At 42.1% G+C, this 12,373-nt stretch overlaps 1 protein-coding gene across 1 annotated transcript in view; it reads left to right on the top strand.

Moving 5' to 3' along the window:
• The window catches only part of LOC121200238 (microtubule-associated protein 4), a 101,081-nt gene that overhangs the window by 39,014 nt on the left and 49,694 nt on the right, over positions 1-12,373 (top strand). Inside the window, exons 4-6 of the mRNA XM_041065402.1 lie at positions 5,603-5,716; positions 6,968-7,054; positions 10,047-10,235. Of these exons, the coding sequence (XP_040921336.1) occupies positions 5,603-5,716; positions 6,968-7,054; positions 10,047-10,235 (390 nt within the window). The remainder of the gene's footprint in view (positions 1-5,602; positions 5,717-6,967; positions 7,055-10,046; positions 10,236-12,373) is intronic.

The following is a 12,373-nucleotide window of genomic DNA, read 5'->3' as shown; positions in this document are numbered from 1 at the left end:
GTCATACAGTTTATTTATACTTCTGCCACTTGCACAAACTAGGTGCAGTGTAAAAACACCTCAATAGTGATTCACAGTCATAATAATTCTATCAGAGGGTCATGTCATACTCACCTCCACTGTATATATAAATACTGTTTTTATTTATTTTATTGTTTTTTTTTTATTGCTTTCAAGCTACTGTCAGTGAAACCAAATACATTTCCTGCAGAATTTTGCAATAAAAGCATGGAAGGAAAATGGCATTATGCCCACGGAGACACAGGAAGACTTTTTATGTGAAACATCTACAGGATGTGTTGAGTTTCACTGATGGGAAAGTCGTACTAGGAAAAAAAACTTAGGTTAACTGAGGAAGGGATTAAACTCCTCGCAAAATATACTAATCATCAGGAAATTAAAGGTCATTACGTATACATTAGTAGTTCAACCCTTCATCCCTTTCCTCTCCTTTTTGTTTTAGTATCCTCACTCTATGCTTTACTGTGATGGGATATGTATGTGTGTGTGTGTGTGTGTGTGTCTCACAAGCCCATTGTCTTGGCCCCGGCCTGGCACAGGGTCCCTCTAGCTGGCTGAAACAGTGGGAAGATCACAGTTGCTCCTTTGATACTGTGTCAAGGCCAATTCATGGTTTCCTCGTCTGCATGTCTGTAAGAGTCTGCATGACGTAAATTTTGTCATCTGCCAAAGTCCGCAAGGGTCTCTGCGCCGATCCTGTGCGGACATCGGTCCACGCAGAGTGTCCCCGCCGCACATGACACAAAAATAAGACCAGTGGTAGCATTGGCCCCATATCTTGTTTAACATTCAGTTGTATTAAGGTGTCTTTAATATTTCTTAGAAAAATGCAAAACTTTTGACAGTTTCCAAAAGTTGAATTAAAGGCTTCACATACCCAGAATTACCTATGATCACCATAATTACAGGTGTTCTCATTAATACTGCCTGATTAGGCCTCTTTTCACAACTGTGTAGGTGTGTACAAACTGATTGATTGACATCTTCCAGCCTTACGTAATCTCCCCCTTCAGCCTCAGCATGGGTCGAATCAGCCAGAATGATAAACACTTGTGTGTGTGTGTGTGTGTGTGAGCACAGCTTTAATCAATAGATAGATTTATTTAACCCTCAAGGGAGGTGTGGTCATAGCGGCAGCATTGTAGGTGTGGAAAGGTAAAATCTGTAGGTAGGGTGGGGTGATTGATTATATATTAAATATGTTGGTTAACTAAAGAATAACTCATTCAAAAATATCTAACTGCTATTTTTATTTCCTTGATTTTCGGTGATTACTATGAAATGAATTATCACACACACAGGGGGGGCACACAATATGCTTGATACAGTCTCTAGCCAGCACTGTGATTTGTGTCTTGTGTCCCAGTGTCATAATACGTTCAAGACGCCGTATATGGTATTAAAAATCTGACAAAGTGGTGAGAAGAAGCGATGATTTCATGCCCAAACATCTCGGGTGTAATCAGCTGGTGAAAATGTCACTGGAAAAGAAAGTGTAATTATGGCCTGAGTCACATTTCAAATGGCGGGGACGTTATCATAACAAAGTTTGAATAGCGGCGTTCCTCCACTGACCCCTGCACCACCTCCTCAACTGATCCTGAATCTGCTGCTTGTCCTCAGAACAATCCTCATAGGGCTCCGACGCCACTTCCCTAACTTGTCCATGCATGAGTAGGATTAGGCAAGACTAATGTGTCTGTGTGTGTGTGTGTGTGTGTGTGTGAGTTCATTCTATGCTATATTTATCCATTTTATTCTGTCAGGTCAGCCAAGTGTCCACCAAGCATGGGGTCTGACTTTGTGGCTGTCTGTCTGCCATCATGTTGTGTGGGTGTTTCTCTGTCTGAGCATGAGTGCGTTCTTTGAGTGTGTTTGCATGTGTTACTGTGTGCTCGCATGCTTGTGTGTGTGTGTGTCTGTGCATGCGCATTTGTTTGTCCACATTAGTGCAGCTACAGCAGAGAAGCTCTGAGTGTGTGTGTGTGTGTGTGTCCTCGGATGCCTCTGAGACGATAAAGTTCAGCCGTCAAACTGATAGCTGCTCCAGTCTGTCTTGCAGTGCTTCGTCCTCATACTGAGGTCAGCAACCTCCCCCCAGCAGCAGCAGCTCTTACATAATTTGGAAATTTAGCTCACACTAAACACAGGATCAGATATTTAAGTCTTAGTGGCAGAAGTCACACTTTTGTGCTGCTGCCTGTTAGAGGCAAAGGTCGTCTCCTTGTCTCCTACTTAGATAATTGGGGTTACATCAGGCCAATGTCTTTTGTAAAACAGAATTTTAAGGCTTTATTTTATCAGCAGTCTTTTTAATTAATATAAAGTGTCCGTATGTTATTTTCAGCGGCCTTGCTAACTAAAGTTAAAGCTAAAGTTGCTCATACCAACATTTGTCAGTATTTTTTTTTTTTCTTACACCTACGTTTACGTTAGTTAATGCATTACATTTTCCGGTGACTGAATCAAAGAAACAGCAGGTTTCGACACAACTTTCCACATCAATACAATACAATACAATACAATACAATACAATACAATACATCAGCATCAGTTTCACTTACCTCTTACTGCTCGAGAGAAAGAACAGAAGTGACAGCTTTCACTGCGTTTCTTGTATGGTTTAGGAAAGTCTGTTCAGTAGTTGTGAAAAGTTGCAGCTCTTTTTCACCACAAACTGTAGATGTGATAATATGAAAACACTGGTTTTGACATTTGAAAGCAGGTTAGTTTAGATAATTAGTAACAGTTTTCTCTTTCGATATATATATTTTTTACACCAAAGAGTGCACATTCAAACATGTGTCACATCTGTCACCCCCATGTGAACCATGTGATTTATAGTTTATGATGTCATCATATGCTCATTAACGTATTACATCACCTAGTGACATTTAGCAACTTCTCAAACAGGCTTTAGCTACTTCCTGTTGAAAGCAGTTGTTCCTCAGCATCAGTTCCTCAACAGCTTTCAACTACTTCCTCAGTTTCGCACATTGACCTGACAAAGTCCCACCACATAGTTTTTTTTTGGCCTTTTTTTTTCGTCATTACAGATCTGAAGTTAGACTTTGGCGTCAGTAATACTGCTTCTGTGTGCTCCAATGTGAAAGATGTTCTACCAAAGTTTGGTGATGCTACAGAAGTCCAGTAGTGATTATCTTTTCTGGTCTAGAAGGGGGACAGTTGTTAAAGGTCAAGTAGTCATGATGAGTGATGTCACTGTAATGAGCCTCCTGTCGAGCACTGATTCACCCGCTAGGAACAATTCATGGGATACGTTCCAAAAGAAAAAAGAAAAAAAAAAAAACCTCACACACCCACATTTGATGCATCAAAGTAAGTCTTCCTCCCTCTTTCAAGTTGAGCAGTCCTCTACCGGTACATTAAACACAGTGCACACAGCATGAAATTTTCTCTGGTGGACTGAACCAAAATTTGTCTGAACTAGAAGGAGCCTTAGGAACAGTCATATTTTCTGAAATCTTAATTTTATGCCCAGTCTGGTGTAGATATTAATTAAAAAAAAAAAAAAAACACTTTCTTTTGAGGCAAAACCAAAATTGAGAGCACCTGAAATGTTTGTAAAAATCTGTCATTGTACAAAAAAAAAATGTAGGAACACAACTGTAGTGAGTGAGATGGATGTTTGATGGATGGATATTTACAACTAAATAAGTTTGACTAACCTAAGAGATTGTTTAAAACTGCTTGATTTTCATGCCCTGTCCAACTATGTGGCAGCGTTCCCCGGTCAACTTACCGAGTACAGCATCGTAACTACTGAAATTATCATTTTAGGCGCCACTATAATAAGCATCTACTCTAACTCTCTAGTTATGTCATCTGCGTCTGCTAATATGGCTTCTGATTTTGCCCAAAAGATGTTTTCTTTGAATGATGGGGAAACTACCAGACAGCTACCAGCTTTGAGGTTATGTATTTGTGTAACCTCCCTCCCCCAGATACAAAAAAAACACCCTCTGGCCACAGCTTTAAATACGACTGTGATCCACCCGAGTCAAGCCACTTGGTTCAGTAAAGGCTGAAAAAGTAAATAGGGACATGTATTAAAGGTTTTTCGTACCAGTGCTCCTGACTGCCCTTTCAAAGCTGCTTAGGCTGATTTCAGCACCTTGGACAGCAGCACAGCACAGCAGGGGAAACAGCCGCCTGGTTTCCTGCAACGTTTTTTTGCTTCACTGACTTAACGAAGAAGGGCAGAAGACGCTCAGTGCGTGTAGGTGTGCTTGTTTCGGCCAGGGAGAGTCTGCTGTGACCCTGCACGTCTCCCGTTATTCCCCCCCCCCCCCAAATGTTTGTTTACAAGGCAGAGGGAGACACAAAGACAGGCAGACAGACAGAAGTTGAGACAGCGAGGACGAGCACCGCTGCACTAGTGTTTTTGAATCAATCGGTGACCCTGCCGACGGAGTGTTTTCTGCGTCCTGTCGAGACAGACAATGCACACTCCGCCATGGCCTCTGTGTGTGTCTGATATATGGAAGCGTTTGTGACTTTGGGTGGCATCCTGTCTGTTCGCCTCACTGTCACCCTCTGTGGACGCTGCTGGGAGAGGGTTGCCACTGGTGCCTCCCTCCGTCTTTCCTCCGCTCCTCCCCTCCCTCGTTACTCCTCTGCCTCACTTCCTTCCTGTATATCCTTCTTCCCTCCTTTCCCCCATTCGCCTCTCCCTTTTTTCCTCCTTACATTTCTGTTTTCCCTTACTCATTTTGTAGCTCATCTTTCTCGCTTTTCTCTCATTCTTTGGCGTCTTTCTGTAACTCGTAGTTTCTTCGTCCCTCCATGTTCCTCTCTGACCCTCGCCCGTCCCTCCCTCTTTCTCCTCATTCCCCCTCTTCTCCTTCCATTTTTTTTTTTTTTTTTTTTTTTAACCTCTCACACCCAAACAGCCACATTAAATCAGCCAGTCGGGGGTCCAACCTCTGCGGTCCACTCAGGACCTCTGGTTGGAGACTGGCACAAGAGTTGAAGGGTGACTACAGGAGTAGAGAGGGAGGGAGTGGGCTGCGAGGGGAGGCGCTAGCTGGCGGGGCCTGGGACCTGAACCAGACAGACAGTGAAACGTCACACCAAACCCAGACTCCCTGACTGTGATTGCATTCTTGTGTGTGTGTGTGTGTCTCTTTGTGTGGCGATTGTGTGTGAGTGTGTGTGTGAGAGAGACTGGGGGTTCACAGTGTTAGTAGCTCAGAGCCAGCTGAGGCTGCAGTGGAGACAGACAGAGACAGAGGCACTGAGCAGCACATAGCAAACACCACTGAATGTTGAGTTGTATGGGACTGGCATATCTGCTTTTGGGAGGAAATTTGGCAGGTGAGAGGTGCGGGTGCACGTGTGAGTGTTCACGCGGGTCCATGCGAATATTTTGTAAGTGCAAAATATAGAATTGTTTATGTTTTGTAAACGCCTGCTGTATGAGGGAGTAATGAGGTGTGTGTATTTGTGTTCAGCGCAGTGTGTTTTCAGTTGCCTCGTGTCATTAAATTAGGGTTGTACAGTGACACGTCATCAGCGAGGAGGGGGAACTGATGTTCGATGATCCGTGTTGTCACTGCAGGCTGTAAGCTGACCTCGGGGGGACAGACATCAGCGTCACGCCCGGAGCCGCAGGGAGAGGTGCGGCCACTCTCGCTTGACCAGAAGCAGGCCCTGGCTACAGACTTCTTATCAGGTACGAAGGTCCAACGCAACACTTCCAAATGAAATGAAATAAATAAAAAAATGTTTTAAAAAAAAAACTACTGCTCCCATGATAGTGTGGCAGTAGTTTCTTGGTGTTGTTTATGCTGCTTTGGTGTCTTAAAAAGTTTAAGTTTTAAATATGAACAAGGAAGGAGGTTTATTATATTTGTAGTCACAGTAACTTGCTAATAATTGGACTTACTGTATTTTGGAGACATATACAATTTATCCAGTGCTGTTTTGAATAACTGTGAGTGGTTGGATCTTTATTTCATAACATAACAGCTGTCAAGAACAGCATGGAGTCAAATCAGACTAAACACACAAATCTCAAGACTTTAGACTCGACTTTAAAAGAACTCAAAAGACTTTCAACTCAACTTTTACTCATCACCAATGACTTGTGCCTTCATGTTAAACTTGATTAACTTGACACGAAATGACTCGATAGCCTCACCAAGGCCGAGGTGAAAAAAATATGGTAGTAGAAAAAAAGTGTGAAGCCATTCAACTTTGAATGCGTATAACAGCAGACCATCATGTTGCAGGAGCAGAAGGGAGAAGGGTGTTTGGTTCGCAACGCCCCCCCAAAAATGGCAGGACTTGAAACACAAAGTTTAAGACTTGAAACTTAAATTGTGTCTTCCAAAGCAAAGACTTCATTCCGCCTCTAGGATGACAAACAACAAGTAATAATAAGGACAATTTTGTCATATCAAATCAGAGTCAGAGTCAATGTTATTGGCCAAGTATGTTGCAAGGAATCTTAGTCTGGTTGTCTGTAGTTCTCAGGAAACAAATATAGATGTACAACTAAACAAAGACAAAAAATCCAAACAATACATTACGTGCAGGCAAGAGGTGTGACCACATTTCCTGACTGAGTGATAAAGCAATGATGTACAGTTACGTACATGTTTATTCTGGAGTTGAAACTAGACCTCTCATTTCAGTACTATACTCAAAACAATATTGTACTTGTGTAGTGTGAACCATAGAAAAGATTGTGTTTGATTTCAGTGCTTTTTCGCCTTTTGTTTCCTCCTCCTCCTTGTTGTCTACCTCACCCATTCTAAATTATTAATACCTTCCTGCCCGAGCACCACCTCCTAATCATCTGTTCCTTCCCTTCTTTTTCTCCATCGACTACGTCTTCTATCTATCATCTTCCTTACCACACTTTTTCTCTTTTTTCCTTTCTTCTACCCTTTCCTCTTCCTCCATGCCTCCGTCCTGCCAGCCTCCATGGCAGGTTATTCAGATCCTCTGGGCTCTCAGACCAGTCCTGCCCAAATGATGGATGCTGGCCTGAAAGGAGCTTTCTCAGGTATAGCTTGCATTGTTTTCCTTGAACTTTTCCTTTCTCTGCAACGCTGCTACTCTTACCACTTCTATAATAATAGCAGAAGTAGTGACCATAATATAATTTTATTCATAATGGACTCTTCACAACCCTGAGTTTAAAATGTCATATATAATTTTTATTTGCCAATAGCAATATATTTTTCATCTAAAAGGAAAACTTATTATATGGTTATTATATTATATCTGGATTCTTTAACTAACTATAAAAAATATTCATAGTCATTTTTCATGACTAAAACCAAGTAATAGTTCTGGTCCTGGGAAGGTGTTAGCTTGCACCAGGAGTAGCTACCAATTAGTTTGAATGAAATGGTAATAAATTATCGTTTTTTTTTTACTGAGCTGATGATACAAATATTGTCTTCACCATTGCTCAACATAGACATTAGACAAATTGGATGAAACACTAGCCGTAGTTTCATTATAGTACTTCCTGTAGTGACACCTGTTGCACATCTATACTTCAGGAGTCAGGATTAGCTAAGGCTCTATTCACCTGCTCAGATCAGATATGATTAAATACTCTTCTTGGAAAATATGGTTGTCAATCCCAAACTGAATATAGTCAGTACGCTCACTGTTTAACTTGCTCACTTGACATAATCTTAACTACCGGCATTTACTTTATTTGTAACAGAGTGAGCTGCTGTTAACTCTTTATTATAAAACTGTTATTTAGGTTTTTGACAGTCTGTGCTAATCCTACAGTTATCATATAAACCTGACACCAGAGATACCCAATTTAAAGTAACTTCCAAAAGTTCCAATACTTCCCTTTTTATAAATCTTAGCCTGCTGGCCTGTGTTTATTGTTCATCCCAGCTGTGTTTGCATTGTGTCATTTCAGTGGAGCTGCAAAGGAAGTAAGCTATTTTTTTTTTTTTCTTGCAAGAAAAAGTAGCTAGCTAACATTATTAGCCGAGACACAGCCTCATATCTCACATAGTAAAACTCGGGTAAGTGGCTTCGCGCTGCTCTTTTACGGAGGTGTTAGTTAGTCCTCCAGTTAGTTTTCATCCTTGAAATCTTTTCTCTTGTAAAACTGAAAAATATTGTCTGAAAACACTTCCAGCAAAGCGTGAATCTCGCATTTGTTTCGCTTGTCAAAGTTTGTTTTCGAGTATGGGATGAGCTTATTGTTGTTCCTTGTGAGAGAGAAAAGAAAAAAAAACACCCGCTTCATCTGCCGTTCTCACCAAGCGTCAAGTACCAGTTGGTGTTTTCTGCCCTCCGGCCTCAGGGGGCTGTGGTGAGCTCACAACAGTGAGGCAAAGAAGGCCACAAACTTTCAGGTTCCTTTTGCTTTCACCTTCTGAAAGTTCATCCCAAACCAGCTCCATGGGGTTAAAGTCTGGAGACCGTCCTGCTCTTCCATCATGTGAAGCCTCTGTCCATTTCTTTTCTTCTGTTTTGGGTCATTATCTTGCTGAAGCATGAACCCGTGACCATCCAGTCTGTCTTCTTTTATTACTTGCCTTTTTCTTCTGCTATCAGTATACATCGCTACTTCCTGCAGTACAGTATTTTCCTAATAATGCATCAGAAAGGGTAATAACACATATCAGTGTGATGATGAGGCCTCGTTTGGGAAGGTCACGTAATTTTGCACATGGTGACACAAGGCACTGAAACATCTTGCTTCAATACTTCTGCTTTGAAGGCTGGAGACTGTGTGGAGCCGTCTGGTTGAAGTGGAACATCTCTAGTTAGCAGAGACGTAACACTGTAGGTGTGCAACAGGTCAGTTACGTGGCTACAACATTTCTGTGGAGGACTTATTTTGCTTTTGGCATAGCTTGTATTTGACCAGTCACAGGCAGATATCTGTTCCTTAACTGTCAACTTTCAGCGCGGAAAAGCAGGAAAAGCAACGTATTTTTGCTACTAATTAGAACTAAAATATGTGAAATTATTCTTCAGTACATTGTCTTTTTTTATTTGCAATTTTCTTCAGTCATAAACGATCAGCAGTAACCGAAGTCACACGTAAATGCTTGTTTCAATTTCCACATTATCCTATTCATGTCCTGCCTGTATTTCCAGTAGGGCCTCATACCTTTTCCACTACCTGTATACATACTGTACTGAATTCTTACGTGTTAGTTTTCCACTTTTAATTCTTTGGTAAATGTTGTGTTAAGATAAGAGACTGACCTTTTAGAAATACAGTTTTACAAACATGCATTAACCTTCAATCACTGAGGATCGTTACAGCGTAAATGACATTTCAGTATCCGGATGGTTTGGCTCGTTGGCTCCTTCCTCGTTAGAAAAAGTCCCTTCGGTTCAACAACTTACCTCAAAATTGTGGTTGTAAAATCCGCCCTGATGAATGGATTATCGTGAGGCAAAGCTTGTAAGTCGCATGCGGAGCTGTCGCTGACTTGGTATCTGCTGGCACTCTACAGAGTGACACACACACACATAGTACAGTATGAGCTATGAGGCTGAGTTATGCCTTTCACTTTGCCAACCTCTGCTTACCCAGCTTTCACTGTTGCCTTAATGAGACCTGTCGTCGCTGGGCCACCGTATTACCGCTCCAGGCTCGGACTCACACACACCCATGCTCTCTCTCTCTCTCTCTCACACACACACACACACACACACACACACACACTCACACATTTTCATAAAAATACACATACAGCTGACACTTGTGTCCATGAATGCTCTCAACATTATTCTGTAGCCCAGTTTCCACTAATTTGGCTTACACACCATGCACTCAGGCACACACGCAATCTTGACTAATCTCACCCATTCATGTGTATTCAGACAACACACACACAGACTGTAGACGTACACACGCTCATAATATCACACAGGTTCTGCCATTTTTTTTCACATGCGTGCTGTGCGTGTTTAGACCGTATGTACACTCACAGTGTTCAGATTGTATGTGTTGTTTAGTCTGAGTCATTCATTCCCCTGTCTCTCGTACTTTGCCTTAGGTTTCTCCCAGCCTGGAGGGATGGAGGTCAGTGTGGAGGTGGGAGCTGCACCCTTCCAAGCAGAGAGACCTCCAAGTATAGCGGAGCCCCAGCATCTCACACCCCCAGCAGGGTCAGACGCCCCTAAAGACCACAGCCCCATGCTGCCCGAACCCCAGGTTCCTCGCAGCCCTGCAGATCTGTCAGCAGGTAAGACACATACCGATTGACTCAGATGCCACAGACGTGTATCTAGTTCAAAGAAAACTGCTCCTCTTCAACAGTCATCTTTCAAAGCTTCAATAGAACTGTATGGAGGCAATGTTTGGTACTGTTAACTAACCACTTTACACATATTTACACATAAAAAAATAAAATGGAAAAGATAGAAAAGAACAGAACAGGACAAAAAAAATTGATTTAGCCTAATGTGGACTAATCATGTGACCAGCTGCTTCAGTTTGTGACTACTGAAAACACTACAATGCTCAAAGGGTACACTTTTTGGCGTACTGTATGTTGCCATGATTGTTGCTTGACATATTAAATAATTTATGTTTTTTTTTTTTTTTGACTGATCCTCCTCCACAGTCGCAGATAGCAGCTTAAAAATGTGTACTGTATAATATAATGTACAGGATCATATAGGTCGCTGTGTTGCATTGCCCGATTCGTTCCACAGAGGGGTGCCGTAAACAGAGCAGCCGTCTGTCTTTGCTGTTCTATAGCTTCCTCCTCACACACACTCCAGATCCAATGCGATTTACTCATCCAGCTCAAGGTCAATGCACATCTGATGGTGACATGTATAGGGTGTGCCATCATGCCATGGCTTCTAGTCATATACTGCATGTGTGTGTGTGTGTGAGTCTGTGTGAGTGTGTGTGGATCTGTGAGTGTAAATACAGAAAGAGACTGTCGGTTTCTCTCACTGTCCACTCTCTCTCCCCCATCGCTCGCCCACCAGTGCCCCCCCCATTTCACCCATAGGGCTCCTCTCCAGTTCAGTGCACATCTGATCCTAGGGAGCATGAAGCTGTAGTTGTCACCATGCTGTGGCTTGTGTCACCTAGCAGAGCCATGCTAACATCCCATGTGGCCAGTGGAACCATGCACAAAGCATCACAGCAGCTGAGCCCCCATGGTTCACTGCTACACGGCAGGTGGTGGACACCTCTGTGCCTGTGGAATAAAAAGAGCAGGGTCTTCTTAAAGACCTCGCTCTTCCCTGCAGAAAATAATCTCATGATAATACTGTAAATTAAAAAAAAAAAACTAAATGGTATTCAAACAAGTGTCATATAACAGCAGCTGCCTCAAACAAAGCCAGTTACCAATGAAGTGAGAGTGAAATTACCAGATCTATAATGACTCCCAGGGTAAACTGAGTGTAAGATACATTTTCATAAATACCACTAATGCTATTCTTGTAGAGATTTCAAATTAAAAGCCTACCTGGGAAGATAGGGATTGTGTCTGTGGAGTCACAGGAACACTTAATTAGAAATGCATCAGTCAGATTTTTTTTTTTATTATGATCCTGATACATAATATCAGGATATTTATCAATACTGATTGCCGTCCTAAAACAAGTGTTGCCATTTTTAAAATCTCCATAGCTCACAGCATAGAAGTTATTCTAATTTCACAATGACATTTACAAAGAAACTGCTTTTATTGATCAGTCACTTCATGGCAAACACCCGATGCATTGAATAAGGTTAGTACTGAGCTGGAGTTTGATTTGTTTTGATTCTCCCTGAAATTAAAATATGCACGACCAGAGACCAAAGAAACAGCAGCAGGGTCTGAGTCATTACAGCTGAGCAGCGCCTCAGTCTAACTGCAACTAGCAGACTCACAGCTTGACTCCCTCTGCAGCAGACGGAGATGATTCATTCACAAACTTTTCAACCAGTTTGTAACAAGTGATGAAAGCCAAAAAAAAAAAAAAAAAAATGGAGGCTCCTGTTGCTTGTTAACCTCTCAGTGCTTGTAAGACTGTGCGTGTGTGTGAGTCAGTGTGTGTGCATAATCTCTCTACTGGTGTGTGTGTAAACTACTAGGCAACACATGGTGACTCAACAATGCGGCAACTACCCCCCCCCCCCCTCCCCCCCTCTCCCCCCCTCTCCCCTTTTCCCAATTACAAGATGCAGAGTGCAGATCCATGAAAACCTGGAGGGGCTGTTGTCATGAGTCTGACTGACACCCCAATACAGAGCAGAACAGTAAACCAGATTTATCAGATTTATTGAATCACAACCATTGTGAATCCCTTACTGACCTAAATATATTTACAGTATATTTTTAGCATATAAATGATCTGTATCCGTTATAATTACACT

Source organism: Toxotes jaculatrix, chromosome 20, assembly GCF_017976425.1.
Source record: "Toxotes jaculatrix isolate fToxJac2 chromosome 20, fToxJac2.pri, whole genome shotgun sequence".
Lineage (NCBI taxonomy): Eukaryota > Metazoa > Chordata > Actinopteri > Toxotidae > Toxotes > Toxotes jaculatrix.
Note: the sequence above shows the minus strand (reverse complement) of the source record. Positions and strands in the feature narration are given on the sequence as shown.